The sequence below is a fragment of the Dasypus novemcinctus genome, chromosome 2 (genome assembly GCF_030445035.2).
Source record: "Dasypus novemcinctus isolate mDasNov1 chromosome 2, mDasNov1.1.hap2, whole genome shotgun sequence".
NCBI classification, from domain to species: Eukaryota; Metazoa; Chordata; class Mammalia; order Cingulata; family Dasypodidae; genus Dasypus; species Dasypus novemcinctus.
The window spans coordinates 99,687,141-99,702,958 of record NC_080674.1 but is presented as its reverse complement, the minus strand read 5'-3'; the positions used below and the strand labels follow the sequence as shown (position 1 = coordinate 99,702,958).

At 38.5% G+C, this 15,818-nt stretch overlaps 1 protein-coding gene across 16 annotated transcripts in view; it reads right to left on the bottom strand.

Moving 5' to 3' along the window:
* CAST (calpastatin) overlaps window positions 1-15,818 on the bottom strand; it is a 118,673-nt gene that overhangs the window by 30,178 nt on the left and 72,677 nt on the right. For 7 of the 16 annotated variants that reach the window (XM_071209142.1, XM_004455947.5, XM_058276486.2 and 4 more), the window contains 11 exons: window positions 15,159-15,218; window positions 11,731-11,772; window positions 10,267-10,323; window positions 9,728-9,841; window positions 8,741-8,824; window positions 4,600-4,668; window positions 3,288-3,386; window positions 1,560-1,640; window positions 1,304-1,342; window positions 737-829; window positions 524-610 (listed from right to left, as the gene is read on the bottom strand). In XM_071209142.1, the coding sequence (XP_071065243.1) occupies window positions 524-610; window positions 737-829; window positions 1,304-1,342; window positions 1,560-1,640; window positions 3,288-3,386; window positions 4,600-4,668; window positions 8,741-8,824; window positions 9,728-9,841; window positions 10,267-10,323; window positions 11,731-11,772; window positions 15,159-15,179 (786 nt within the window). In that variant the 5' untranslated portion in view covers window positions 15,180-15,218. Of the gene's footprint in view, window positions 1-523; window positions 611-736; window positions 830-1,303; window positions 1,343-1,559; window positions 1,641-3,287; window positions 3,387-4,599; window positions 4,669-8,740; window positions 8,825-9,727; window positions 9,842-10,266; window positions 10,324-11,730; window positions 11,773-12,350; window positions 12,417-15,158; window positions 15,219-15,818 lie in introns of all 16 variants that reach the window. The other 9 variants (XM_071209133.1, XM_058276455.2, XM_058276465.2 and 6 more) reach the window with 2 other exon arrangements.

The window sequence follows — 15,818 nt, the reverse complement described above, 5'->3', positions numbered from 1 at the left end:
AGAGGCTCCGACAGAAACGGTTCTTTAGTATTATCTTGACTGTTTCCAGATGGTACACAGTTTTTCCAGCACAGAGCTGCAGGATCGCCTTTCAGGATTCGTGAGAATTAAGTCAGAGTTTATTGTGGTTAACAGAGGTGCACTGAAGCAGCTACAGCTATATCCCTCCAATGACTCTCAGGGCTCCAACGCCTTCAGGCCCCTTTAGGAACTCAAGGTTGGAGATCTTACGTCACAAGAGTGCAGTTTCTACAATTTCCTGTCCTTCCGTGCATTGTAACGGTGAGACAGTCTTGTTTCACCATGCGTACAGCTGTGCTAAAGTCATTCTTAAGCATTTGTAGAAACATACAAGCCTGCCTGGAGATGGTTTCATTATTCTGCACAGACCCGAGGGAGAAAAGCTGCACCTCATCAAGTATAAGGCATTGTTGGGATTATCCCCCAAAAGCTAGATCAGGCTCAGAAAAGCAACCCCTGTCAGGTGGACTGTGGTTACTGTCAAACAAGCAATTCTTTGTACCTGCTCCACCTTTCTTTTCTTCTCATGGGGTGGAGCAGCACTTCGGATTACCCCAGCCGACTGAGCTTTTAAAACTTCTGAAGATTCCTGAAAAATAAGGTGCAAAAGAGCAAACCTACAGATGAGAGAACTTTAACTGTCAAATCCAGAATTAAAAAGTTGAAAAGCCAGCGGCAATTGCTAACAAGTTTTCTCTAACATCAAATACAATACCTCTTTTTCAGTTTTCTTTTCACCAGTGGTAGGAGAACTACAGGTGAAGTCGGATGATAAGGCATCTATAGCATCATTGGGCCCCATGGGTTTCTAAAGAAACAGGCATAATGACTGATAACATTTGGGAATAATTCAAGAAAAAGAACAGATTGTAAACTCAGCAAGGAAGAATATACTTCTGTAATTCCTTTACTACCAGATGAGACATATTAATGAAGTAACTCAGCCAAAAGCCTATGTCTGGAAGATAGTTGGCACTCAATAAATATTATTTTCCTCTTCCCCTCTTCTAACGATGTTATGTTAGGATATCATCCTTTTATTTTTGTTAACATTTTAAACTAATACTTTCTTTGCCCCATTATTCTTCCCACCCAAAAAACTACATATGAAACCAATAGGTAGCCAGACATCTACTACCTCCACCCCTTTTTCTGAACACAAGGAAACTTCACTTAAGACATTAGTTTAACATCATCCCCAAATATAGAATAGCCCTTGTCCTCCATCTAAAGATATAACAAATGTTCATACTGATCTTAGGAGGCATTTACATAAACTCACCAAAGGTTCTGCAGGAGGCCCTGTGACCCCTTCTTTTTTCTGAAACAAATATTAATTTCATGATGTTGAGAAGGTATTTATTCACCAAAATTAATCCTTATCATAGGCAAAACCCATTGCTCAGTGAGCTTCATAGTAAAGACAACTTCATGTGCCCCATTATATTTTCTATATTTAAAAAATTGTGAAGACATTGATTTGATAAAACATTATATTGCCAAAAAAAAAAAAAGTGAAATAAACATAATTAACTCACAGCCAAAAGTTCCCTATATTTTGGAGGAATTGTGACTTCTCTTTTGCCTAATTCCTCTATGTAGGTGGAACTCATTGGATCCTGGAACAAAATCACACACATACGGATATTATGCAATTAATTAGTTGAGAATGTTATATGCATATTCTGAAAACAAAGTACTATACCATTATGAATTTATTAAACAAGATGAAATATGGCATTAAGAAGTCAATACTTTATACAACTCAGAAATTCTAAGTTCACTTAAATTCTTTCCCCTATTTAATTGGTTTAACCCATATGAAATGTCTGAAAATATTTATTGTATTATATTAATAATATATTTTGTTTCAAAATGTTTTTATTATTTAATATTCCTAATGTATGCCAAAGTATAGTTAATAGCAGAATGAATTTCTGTATAATCCAAAACCCAACTCTATTAGACCTATGTTATTTCTCATTTAACTTCTTAAAAAATCAGACAGAGTGGATGCTTCTTGATCGGCACTCTCAGTCCAGTTCCCCTTCCTTGTCACCTAGAGGCAGCCTGAACTTTTTTTTTTTTGAGGTACTAGGGCCAGGAATTGAACCCGGGACCTCATATGTGGGGAAATCAGTACTCAATGACTGAGCACATGGGCTCCCCTGAATTGGTTGGTTGGTTTGCTTGCTTGTTTGTTTCTGTTTTTTTTTTTTTTTAGGAGGCACTGGGGACTGAACCAGGGATCTCCCATGTGGGAGATTCACTTAAAGTTGAGCATATTTTAAAAAAATCATTATACATGTATTTATCCATAAACAAATAGAGCATTATTTTGCATATTTTCAAATGTTATATGTTATCATTCTCTATATATCATGTATTATTTTTACTGAGAATTACTTTCTATGTTGACATATGAATACTCCATTTTAACCACCAAAAAATATTCCCTTATATTATTATCCTGTTTCCTGTTGATGAACAAAATTGCATCCAAATGTTTCACCAGTTCTTATAATAACAACTCCTTATACACATGGGCCTTGTCCTCCAGGGATTCTCACTCGATAGGGAATTTCTGGTTGAATTTTATGTATATCTTTAGCACCCACCAGCTACAGGTGAGTTGTTACTCTTTTACACTTTTGTCAATCTGGTAAGTGTGAAGTGGGTGGTAACTCTCCATGTTATAATATTTTCCTAATTACTGGGGAGTTAGTTACTGTACTTATTTATTGGCCAATCGAGTTTTCTCCCATTTTTTTTCTTTTCTCATTCTCTCTATTATTTTCTTCTTTATAAATTCTGGAAACAAACCCTTAGTTATGTCCATTGCACACTCACTATTTTTTCTTGCAGTCTATGGCTTGCTTTTTTTTTTTTTTATAATAGGAAATACATAATTTTATTTTTAGGAATAGAGATGAAGTTAGGGTAGGAGGTATCTGGATTTCAAAACAAGTTCAAGTCATTGGGTTTAAATCTTGAGGACAAAAGTAAGTCTTTGTGAACCTGTAGGCTATACCCCAGTGCCAGTCTCAGCACAATCAATAAGAATTTGCTGAATCAATGAAAAAGGAACAGCTACCACAGGTCAAACAATTCCCATGCTCAGCACTACATTTAAGTGGCTATTATCAATACTGACATCATCCTGTTGCTATCTAGCTGACAGAATACTACATATTCTCTTGCATTCAGGACCTTATTTACTCTCTTATCATTATGTACAAATCTTTACAGATCTTAAGATCACAAACCGAAACTTCTGGCCCGGTGTATACTGTATTTTCTTGCTCCGTTTCTTCAGGTTCTCCCAAAGTGTCGATTAAGTCATCCAAAGCAGCATCCATGTCTGACTGGAAAAGAAAGAGAGCAGATGTTTAAACGTAACTCATTATACATATTTTATTTTTGTTTTTTAACTACAAGTAAACCATTCAATATGGAAAACACCAACCATCAAAAATTCTTCAGGGTGGGGGAAAAGGGAGAGAAATATATCTTAAAAAAAAAAAATTCTTCAAATACAAAAATAGTTAAAATCTGGTCCTTAATAGATTTGAAGTACAGATTCTAGGACGGAAAGATCAACACCAACATTAAGGAAAGAATCACAATTTCAATGTGAAGGCACTAACGAAGTTATGAGTTCATTAAAGTTGCCTGTCCAATGCACTGACAGTTAAGAAAGAATAACAACAAAAAGCAAAATACAAAGAATTATGACCATGTTACAATGAGTAATAGGGGAAATGCTGGTATTTATTGCTTAACAGTAGTTTCTCAGATTTATTTTTAAAAAATACCAAAAAAACCTCTTCCAAATAGAATCTACTTAAAAAATAATTTGTCCTCTGTTCTTTCATTTAAGCTTTGTTCACCTTCTTGCCTGAAGATGTTCACAAAACAGAAATTAACTGAAAAGGATGTTAAACTTGCAAGAAGTGACCACCGTGACCACCTACTCTGTTAATATGTGCTTAAATCAGTATAATGAATGGTTGCATGCCTCTATCCTATTTTTGAGGGTAAGAATGACTCAGGCCAATTACCTGCATGGAAAGGAAAAAACATCAATCTGGCGGAAAAACCCTTTCATATTTAAATCAGATTAAAAATGATTGTATAAAATGTGTTTTTCAGCTATCATATTCCACCTACAGTCTTAGGACTCACCTGGTCATGGCTATATGTAATGGAATTTGGGGCCTGTTAGCCTGAAGACTGATTATTTTGGGGATTTCAGAATAGAGAGTTGCTTGACATTCTTTAGTGATACCTCTGGTTAAAGAAGGAATGTATGCAGGAGAGAAACTGAAATGTGAACTCCATGGGATGTAACTGAAATTTTCAAAACAGAAGGTTAAAATATAAAATATTTCATCTTACATGTGAGAAAACTTTTTCATGTATAGACACTTTCAACCCAGTCATATTAACTTGAAACGAAACTTCATTTAAAAGGGTCCTTTAAGTTACCCCTTCATATTCTTTGTCCATAAGAAATAAAATTACAATAAACCTTGAGAAGATGAATAAATATAAGGATATACACTGCTCTCTTCATACCTTTCCAGATGGTTTATCCAGTTTGGATTCAACTGGTACAGCCGGTGTTAATGATTTACTTTCTTTTTTCTAGTGGGGAATTAGAAAGACATAAAAATTCCTTTTGACGTAATTTTATAAAATTCAGTAATGTTACATATTTAAACAGGAACTCATTATAATATTAGCATTGATCATGCACTAAACATCCCTTCATCAGACACTGCTGTATGTTTTACATCTATTTTTCAGAACAGTTTAAATAATAGTAATCCTATTTAGTGATGAGGAATGCAAGGCTCAGACAGGTAGGGTAATTTTCCCCAGATTACACAGTGAGGGTGAAAATGAAGATTTGAATCCAGGACTGTCTGTCTCTTTCTTCATTATTCTTGCTTGCCTCTCGCAGGGCAACCCAGCTAATCTTTGTAACACCCATGAATTCTTTCTATAAGCTGCCACCACTTCTAGCTGTTGTTTCTGGGTCTTTATTTTGCCCTTTTCACATCAAGATTTCTATGCCCCTTGCTTTGCATTTTCCTCCCATCATTGCCTGAGTTGCTCTATCAAAGTTTGCCAAGAACTTTCCACTCTGCAATTTCCATGGCTTCCTTGGATATTATCTTTGAGGTTTGACCCGGGGAGCATCCCTCTCCTGACACTTCTGTGCAGCTGCCATGACTCAGCTCTGTCCTGGTTCTATTTGTTTACTTATTTATTTTTAAAAGATTTATTTTTATTTATTTCTCTTTCTCTCCCTCCCACCCCACATTGTCTGCTCTCTTGTGTCTACTTGCTGCGTGTTCTTCTGTGTCAGCTTGTATTCTTGGCAGCATCAGAAATCTGTGTCTCTTTTTGTTGCATCATCTTGGTGCATCAGGTCTCTGTGTGTGCAGCACCACTCCTGGGCAGGCTGCGCTTTTTTTTTCTTGCATGGGGCAGCTCTCCTTGTGGGGTGTACTCCTCATGCGTGGGGCTCCCCTACACAGGACACCCCTGCATGACACAGCCCTCCTTGCATGTGGCAGCACTGAGTGTGGGCCAGCTCATCTGGGCCAGGAGGCCCTGGGTTTGAACCCTGGACCTCCCATGTGGTAGGCGGACACTCTGAGCCACATCCGTTTTCCTCCTGGTTCTATTTGTGATCTCCCTTTGCTGCCACTTCGGCATTTCTTCTACCTTGCCCTCAGCCACCTGCATTCTGTGTGTTTCTGCCTGCACTGCTCATCCTACCCCAAACTATCCCTAAGCCCAGGGGAGCAACACCTTCAGGGCCAGGCAGGAACAAAATGGGTGAAGCGATTGGCTTGAAGACAGTAACGAACCGTGTCTCAAGGAAAGGAACCTGAGTTCGGGCAGCAGAGCACAGAGGTGAGCAGCACAGGCTGTGGAGCCCGAATGCCTGGCTTTGTAGACCAGCAGCGAAACACACTGGCTTTTGAGACTGGACAGTCACTTCCCTTTTTACACCTCAGTTTCCTCACGTGTGGTGCTGAGATAACGACTGTTTCTATTTCAGGGGGTGGTAAGGATTACAGAATTGATTATATGTAATGGGGAAATGAGTGTTCCACACATGCTAAGCTCTACATAAGTACCTGCTATATTGTAAGTGCTAAATAAGTGACTGTTGTAATTGTTATTTAAAAATACTGCATGGGCCCCCAGGGTTTGATCCTGAGTCTGGGCAAATGAATCCACACCCACGGCTCAACCACCAACCACCACATATGCAGATATTCATTCACCCTGTCTTTCCCTTCCCTTCCCTCCCTGCAACCCCTCCCCTGCCCTTCTGTATCCGAGAACACATTCTAACTGCCTTGACGCACTTTTTTCTTTGGACACTTCAAACACTTAAATTCAGCATGCCCCAAATCACACACATCGCCCTTCCTTCCCAGCCCATTCCTCTTCTGACTTGTGTCCACGCGTCAGTGGTAACCAGGGAGGGAGTAGGGTGAGGCAAGTGAGGCTACCAGGGTGTACAACTTAAGGAGGCACTCACTCTCAGGTGCTGACCCTGTACCAGCACAAGCCCGACAGTAAATGCCTCCTTAAATTTTGTGCCCTGGGCACCACGCATGCCTCTCCTTAAGGTTACCAACCTCATCAACCTGGACCCAGGAGCCCTAGGTTATCTTAGGTTTAAGTTCTCCTGGCTTCAGCCAATGACTTCCAAAAACCTGAACATTTTTCCCCTGCAATGCCTCTTGCCTCACTCCCCACTTTCTTATTCTATGATTCTCCAGGACTACTGAAACAGCCTGAGAGCCTTTCACCTTCCCATCTCCCTCTATTCCATTTCATCCTACCCTCTGCTGTCACTCAAGCCTTGTGAAGCCTCATTTTAATAGCATGACTCCACCTGTTCTCTAATCCTCAATGGTACTCACTGCCAGCGGACTCATGGCATGTGCCAGCTCACCTTTGCATTCTCCAAAGCTGCTTCGACCTGTCTTTCTGGGCTTAGAGCCCCTGCCACTCATCTCCCCAGTGCTCCCCCACACCGGAATGCCTTTACACAGAACACACCTTATACTCTTCCACCCTGAAGTATCTGCATGCCTGCAAGCCTGGCCTACCTTCAATGCCTCACTAAAACTGGATCTACACTCTTAAAGCTCTAGCTGATTCTCCAAAATACAATCAACCCCGCCCCACCCCATTCCTCACCAAACAGCTCCCTGTGGGGGCCTTTCCTAATCTGCCTTCAGTACAGTCCCAGGTATACATGTCTTCTCCCCATCTCTAGTCAGGCCAGCCCACAGCTAGTGCATCCTGCACAGTCCACCACAGTGCTTTCTGCATGCTCCAGACTGAAAAAGTAAAGGCTCATCTGAGCAATCCCATTATATGGGATAAGAATCAGAGGCAAAGAAAAGTGGAGCGATTTGCCACAAGTTCCAGCATAAATCAATGCACAGCAGACTTCCACATAAGCCTCACCCAATTTTAATGTTTAGTTTTCATGGATACTGCAGTCTAAATTATATCCAGCATATAATATTAAATGTTGATCAAAGTTTTAAATCTTTTCCAACAGATCTTGTCCTATGCTTTAAATCTATCCATTTTTCAAACCATTTCATCTCCCTCAGCAGAGAAGAAAGGATTGTCTATCACTGGGGCAAGGAAGGCTCAAGGCAGTATACAAGTGATTTGTTGCAAGAAAAAAAATTTAAGTTGAGTATTCTCATTCAAAAGTTTATGCAAGTTTTGCCTTTTCACCATAAAATATCTGTATTAGTCTGAATAAAAATAATGTGCTTTTCCCCCAAAATCTTAGAAAACTGATGTTTCATGGAGATGTGTCATTCTTTCCTATGCCTTTCCTTACCACCTAGTCTGCAAGGAAATACCATCCACATTTTGAGAAGCAGGAAAATAAATATGTAGTACCTTCTTCATTTCCTTCTTATGTCAGCTCATTGTTTCAACTGCTTGCTTGTGGCTTTGAGAGAAATAAGTAACAATATTCCTAGGGAGACATGACCTCCAAAGTGATTACTAACTCTGTATTGCTATGAATTGAAAAGGTAGACTACTTCTTGTCTTACATTCCCAGGCTCATCAATGGATCTACAAAGAACCTGCCCCAAATCGGCCAGCAGTGCACACATACCTTCCTCAGAGGGCTTGCCATGCCTCATCTGAAAACCTGCCACATAGATTTATGTAGATGTCATGACTTTATGATTTACTTGCATCAAGAAAGCTGGTGTCCATGGTGGAAGCTAAGAGTTCATTCAAATGCTCATGGCAATTTTATTTGCTTTATTTCAAATCCACATTATACACCTTTGAAGGCAGGATCTCATTCAACCAACATTTTAAGATCCTTGGTACTGACCCCAGGCCTTATACATGGCAGGTGCTCAATAAATATTTCATTGAATATATGAATTTTAAAATCATTTTTGGTATCTTGCTCACTCTATCTCCCTTAAATGAATGCTCCTCTTCACAAAAGTTCATATATAAACAGCAATTTCCAAATGATAAGTTATTTGTGTGTGGTAGCACTGGAACCCTAACTGGATAATGAGAGCCAGGCTGTAGAGAGGCACAGGTGGAGAGGGTCTTCGTGGAACATGTGTCTCTAACAATGGAGATGCTACGTACAGAGGCCCATTCACAGAGATTGCTTATGTGTGCTCACCTTGTCATCTGGCTTATCGGATGTTGCAACCACACCAGCAACAGTACTCTCTCCACCAGCGGAAATCGTGTCCTGAGATTTAGTCTAGGGTGGAGATAAAAGGTGGACAGGGCTAAGAATCTTTGAATGACTCTTTCTACAATCATGAGTTTCAAATGCCATCAATACCTGCTAGTTTACCCTCATGGGTATGTGACAAACTGAAGCACATATACCAGGTGGAAAGACTCTAGTCAATTTCTGCCACACGAGTCCATTGTTGACAGATATTCTGATTTTTAAGAAAAGCTAGAGATTTGGATTTTATGTGAAATATCCTGAATTTAATTGTTGGCATCTAATTAAAAACAATTTTAATAATACTTTAAGCCAAACAAAATACTCAGGTGACTGCATTTAATTGGTGGGGTACAATTTGTGATCTCTGATATAAAGGATATTGTTAAGCAGGCTTAGTTCTGGTCTTTCAAGGTTCCCCATTAAAAATTTCTTCTAAAAGAAGTTTATTCTTCTAAAAGTTGACCAGCATTAACTATGGGAATAAGGAATCTATTTCTGGTCCTACAGAAATAGACTTAAACTCTAAAAACCATTTAAGACTTCCAGTTAAATAAGCAGATTGTGGGGGCAAAGGTGCTTCCACAGCCCACAGGTAGGGAGTCCAGGAGGCAGCCTCAGTCCAAAGCTTCCTCTCCATGAGACACCAGCGCCGCAGCCGTGCAGCCCTGGCTGGACACCGCTGCAGAGTGGGAGCCGGCTGGATGGCACAGCCCTCCCACCTATCTGCTGCCGCCTCAGGCCTTCCACAGGCTCTGAGCTTTCACAAAGCTACTTCCAAAACCAATAAAAATGTGGTGCGAAGCCACTATGGTACCAAATACATTGAATATAGCCCCAGAGATTCACTGCAAGGCCAATGTGAATGGGGGACTCAGATCTTATTACCTAGCTAATATTAGTGTTTTCACATCTACCTGCTTTATTTACCTTTGGTTCTTTCGATTTCTCCAATGTCAGCTGCTCCTTCGGTCTGGAAACTGCTTTTTCGGTGTGAGCATGTTTTTTTCCTGTATCTGATGCATGCTTGGGTAGGCTTTTTGGCTACAATCAGACATAACACACACGCGCAAACACACACACACAAAACACTGTTAACAAGATGGTAGCTTTAAACACAATCCTGAGGCTTTTTTTCTATGGAGTAGAAACTGCTGAATATCAGTTCTACTTTATGTGGCTTTGATGTGTGAATTTGAAGGTGTGTTATAAATGTATTAATAAAATCTCACTTTAGGGACAAACTATGAAACAATGCAAATCCTTCTAAATTCGGCAAGAATCACCTCATTTTAAAGTAGGAGGGCTGAGAAAATTGTAAACCCTGCTATTGCCACACGATGGCACCATTTTAGCAAATAAGCAGATAGTTTTCTTCTCTGGGAATTAGTCTTAAATAACGAGACTAATTAAGAGACCCCAAAAAAGTCTTTATCCTATAATATCTAGTCCTAATGATAATCATTTACCTCTGTTTGTTCCTTTGGCTTTTCTTCTTGGGTTTTTCCCTCATGAACCACAGACGGCTGTCAATTTTAAAAGATAAAAACTCAATTACTTTGGAATCCACTGTTTGCAGATTTCCAAATAAGCTCAGGAACAAAATCCCAATTAAACTGTGTGCCTCTCCCAGGTACTTAGGTCCAGTTTTTTGAGATCAGAGAAGTAGACATACTGTGTGGCCAACAGTAACCCCACCAACAGTCTCTGATAATGACACTTATCGGAAGAATAATGAAAAATCCAGTAATTCATCTAGAATGTTTTCAAATATGTGTGTATCTCTAAATTACTATTTTTCACATTTTTTTTTTACAGAGAATTTGGTAACTGCAGATTCATCCACGAAGACCTCAGTATTATTCAGTCTACTCACTGAGTTTATTGAGAGGGGATCCTACTCTAGGAATTAACTTCTTAAAAATCTCCTTTCATTAGAGATGAAGAACACTGTTTTTATATTGTTTTTTCTTTTGTACAATAATGCAAGCAGAGAAGAGTATTGTAACAAGAAACCCAATTCCCTTGAGATTTAAGAGCTAACCAAAAGCTTTTAAATGTGGAGTAGATGTCAACTTCTGTTTACCTGCTGAATTCTGCACTCCAGAACATACTATGCAGTTAGCACCCCCAGAGCCACCTGAAGGCCTCTCTCAAAATCAGATAAGCCTCACCGGGACCCAGGGGACCCCACTCTAACCTGCTCTTAAAGTATTTTGGCCAGAAGCATCCATATAGGTTCTCACAGTAAACCCTCACGGTCTTGTCTGAATATTCTCTGAAGTGCTTGGGAAAATAAAAGTTCAGACCCTTACAGAAGAGAAACCTTTGGCCTGCGTGTAAACACCCTGGGGTCCACCTCCATGTGGAAGCAGAATGGCTCTGATGTAACAGGCATGTTCCAGGAAACCAAGGGAAGCTACTCCCAAGGGAAAGTGAGTGCTCTCTTGAGTAGCTAATAACTAGCTCCACCAACAGAGAGAAGACGGTCAAGACAAATGGCGCCAGTCTGCGGAAAGACTCCTCTTCTAAATTGTCTAGGTGCTGTATTCAAAGGACAGAAGGTTACTGATGTCTCCCCTTTAAAGCATTTGGAAAGCCTCCTTACTATCTTTTGTCCTTTCCTCTTGGTTCCTTTTGCTTCATTTATTTAAAAAATTACTTCGCCTATAACAGAAACCTAGATATGAAGAAAATGCTTTCTGAGATACGTTTTCATCTGTAAAATACTATACATTCATTTTAATGAAATATAGGTTTAATGTTACAACAATTTATATATCCTCTAAACAATCACATTAAAAATAGTACTCCAAAAATTAATTGAGTTGGCTGGCAAACATTCTTTCATCATTCAGTAGCATCAGTGTAGGGAAATTTCTTATCATTACCAAGAATCTCGAATAACTTACTAGTCCACTTAAATCATTTACCTTGGTCAATGGTGACTTCTTCTCAGGCTCAGTTTTTACAGCCTAAGTTTGGATAAAAAAGAAAAGGAAAAAGAAAAAAAAATGTACCCAGTTTAAAAAGATCATCATAGATTTTCTTCAATTAAGGAAGTCAAAAGAGACAGTTTTGACCTAATTATAAACTTTATGAATTAAGTTTTTTACACTTGCTTGGAATTGGAACTCTAGATAATAACATTTAAGCACACTATTCCACTATTACTATTCAGATGGCAATTTACACCTTACTGCCTGCTAGGTGTATCAAAGACATGAAAAGATTTATTACTATGTACACTATAGCTAACACATGGGCAAAATAAAATAAAAACACTCATCCTTCAAGTCAAAGGTACTCACTGGCTCAAAAGCCACTAACATGATCTCATTATCAGTGAAATACTTGCTACAGGGTTTGGCTGATGGTTAGAAACAATGGGAAGGTGACAAAATCAAGGGCATGGAAAGCAGTGAAATTTATTTTTTAGCACCGGAATGTGAGCGATGGGGTGTGGAAGTGTGGACTGCAATCAAATGTGTGCTAAGCAGCTGAAGTGATGATTAGTAGCAGGGCTGACCCCTAGTAGAATGAATCACGTCACCTGTTTTTTGTGTCTTTTCTTGTTAGAAGAATGCGGTGCTTCCATCTGTTTGTTGATGGGAATGGCCTGATTATTAGAGCATAGCCCCAAAAAAGGTTTAACAGAATTGTCATAAAAGTTTTTCTGATAGTCAAAAAAATAAAATGTATAAAGGACTTTTTTTTTTTAATATTGGGGCCAGAGACTGAACCCAGACCTCGTATGTGGGAAGCTGGCGCTCAACCACTGAGCTACATCAGCTCCCCTGAGTTGTTTTTCCCATTTGTTTGCTTGTTTTTTGTTTTGTTTTGTTTTTAGGAGGCACTAGAACTAAACCTGGGACCTCCCATGTGGGAAGCAGGCGCTCAACCACTTGAGCCGAATGCATTCCCAGATACTTTCTAGTTCAACCCAATTATAACTTCAGGATGCACAACACTGTGAATGTAATTAACAGCACTGAATTATATATGTCAATGTGGCTAAAAGGGGAAAATTTAGATTGTATGCTTATATTACTAGAATGAAAAATTTAAAAAAAACCCATAGAACTGTACAATACAGTGAATCCTATTGTAAATGATGGACCATAATTAATAGTAAATTATAAAATATTCATCTATGTAGTATAACAATGTACCACACTAATGCAAGGTGTTAATAATAGGGTGGTATATGGGACCCTATTTTATGTATGATTGTTCTGTAAACCTATAAATTCTCTAATTAAAAAAAATTTAAAAAGAAAAAAAAAGAGAAGTATAGGGACATCAGTTCTAAGGTACCGAGCAAATATTTCCATTTGGGTTTACTTTTTTTTTCCCCAGTGAAACGGAATCAGTAAGATCTCCATTAAAAACTTCTGGCTCCTTTCCCTTCTCTTTCTTTTCTGTGTAAAGGTTGCTTGAGCAATATTACTTTCCACTTAAATTTCTATGGTGCTTATTTGACTAATGCCAAATAAATATTAACAGGCTGTCTTCAAGTTTTCTGAAATTCTGTCAATATGACCTTAAGACCATTTTGTAAATATTTATTGCATGGATTTTTGTTGTGCACATCATAGCCCTGCATGTACAGATGGAATCTGAAGTTCTAGGATACTTCTGAAGGGTTTATAATTTACTAGCTGTAAAATACTGCATATTTTCCAGAGTTTAGACTAAACTTTACCCTTCCAAAGGTTACCTACATAGAATAAGACAGTTCTTTAATTTATCCTCAATAGAGGCAAGATATGAAAACAGGAATAAACCTGACTAAAAATTCAATGAAATCTTCAAAGTAAGACATTAAAAATTAGGCTTAATACTTGCTGCTATTTCTTTCTCTTTTATATGCTATATAGTATTAGCATAAACTACTTTTTTTACTCTATTATCTGAGAAGGCTGGAGTCAACTATCCTCTTAATTTATCATGTCTTGTGCTTCAGTAAAGAAGAGACACACTTTCCTCACATAATAAACTCTTGCTATGCCACCATACTTATGTTTGGGGAAGGAAACAAAGTTCTTGACCAAAGAAATTTTTTAAATGAAATTTCAAATTTTGGATCCTTTCTAATTGCATCTTTGATAATGAGTTGCTGTTTGTGCTGCTATCTTTTTTTTGAGTATATGTCAATGCCATGTATTAGATAATTAAAAGGGAAATTAAGCCAGCTGGTATGACAGTCCTTTGAATCTATTAATAGCTTCCAATCTGTAATGTGACAATCAAGATTTTGCATGGGAACACTATACAATACAATTAACAATGTATGCTCACAGACACAAGTGGCTTCTAATGAAATATACATTTTAATCAGTAACCATGAACACATTTCCTAAACATATTTTTGGTGGTGGTGCTGCTGAAAAGAATAATGATGACAAAAATAACTGATGCTTATTGATCAACTTTTGGTTACTGGGCACTGTTCTAAACTTTATGTGTTTCAACTCACTAAATAACTTCTCGAGGAATGTGCTGGAGCTGGGATTACATTATTATTCTCCTCCAAATTGTACAGATTAGGAAACCAAAGCAAAGAGAGGTTGCCCAACTCCACAGCTGATGTGGAATGCCTTGCAGCGATTTCATCCAGATTAGAAATGCTCTGCCCTTCCTCCATACTCAGTAGTGTGAATACAGACTCTAATGTGCCAGGACAAGGGAGGCAGAACTTAGATCTAGACCTACCACCCGCTTCAGAGCTAGACTGACTCCCATTTTAAAGGTGCAAAAAGTGACAGGATTTGGCATTGTTATGAACTTGAATAACACGTTTTCTCTAAAATCTTGGAATTTTTGGAACTTGCAAAAATCCAATAAAGTGATTAATGAGAATAGTGTGGTTGAACCCCATCAAGGAAAAGAGAATTGAGATAAAATTAGTCCCATGTCAACCACAGGTGAAATCATGTTCATATTATTTTTGTCTCTCTCCTGCTTTTCCTCTCTCTCCCCCCTTCCCCCAGTTTCATAGGTCTGCCAGGAATTCTTATGATTAGTGCTCAGCGATAGCTAAAGAGTTTGCTGACACTTGTTCCGGAAAACCAGGCATGCTCAAAATAAACATTGGTCCATGAGCTGAAAGAGTCAGGGTAAGACTAACCACAATCAGGCACTGGTTCATCAAAAATTCTCTTAAAAAAGAGGTAAATATTAGGGTGAAGGAAAGCTGAGCTTCCAAAGACCCCTATAAGTTAGGAAGAAAATACTTCTATAACTTGAGTTTCCCAGCACACGTAACATTTGTTAACAATACTCTACATTTGTTTTGCTCCAAAATATGATCAACTTAAAGTAATATCCACCCAAGTTGACCCTCAAAGGCCTTTCTTACCTTGGTTTCTGTAGGGTTCATACTGGAAGATTTGCTGGTTGCAGCAGAGGATGCAGACCCCTAGAAAAGAAGGAAATAGAAAGTCTGATTCTGTTTAATCTAACAACCTTCACCGTCTTCCATACCCCCTCTTTACCTTGATCTTACCTAGTTTAGAATGTGACCCCTACAAAGGGCCAGCTGGTAGTGTTGGCCAGTTGGTAAAAGCCTTAATAACCAGATCAGCATGAGTACAAGTCTGGAGTCTGCTACTTACTAAACAATCTTGGACAAATTACTTACATTTTCTGAGCCTAAGTTTTCTCACCTCTAATTCTCCTTTACTAGATAACAACTATGTTATAAGTTTATTATAAAAATTAGTGCCCGACACAAACAAGTACAGTAATATTACAATTACTGTTTGTGCTGCTTTTAGAAACAACATGGACTTCAAAACTCGACAGGTTTTTGTTCAAAGCCAGCTCTGCCACTTAGTAGCTCTGTGAATTTGAGCCTTACTTCCCCATGATAAAAATGATACCAATAATATCTACCCTGCAGGACAGAAACTATTTGAGATAATATGTATAAACTGTCTGGTGCATGGTAGATGCTCATTACATTACTAGTACCTTAGTCCTAAAATCTTATACACAATAGAACAAGCAAAGACATAAG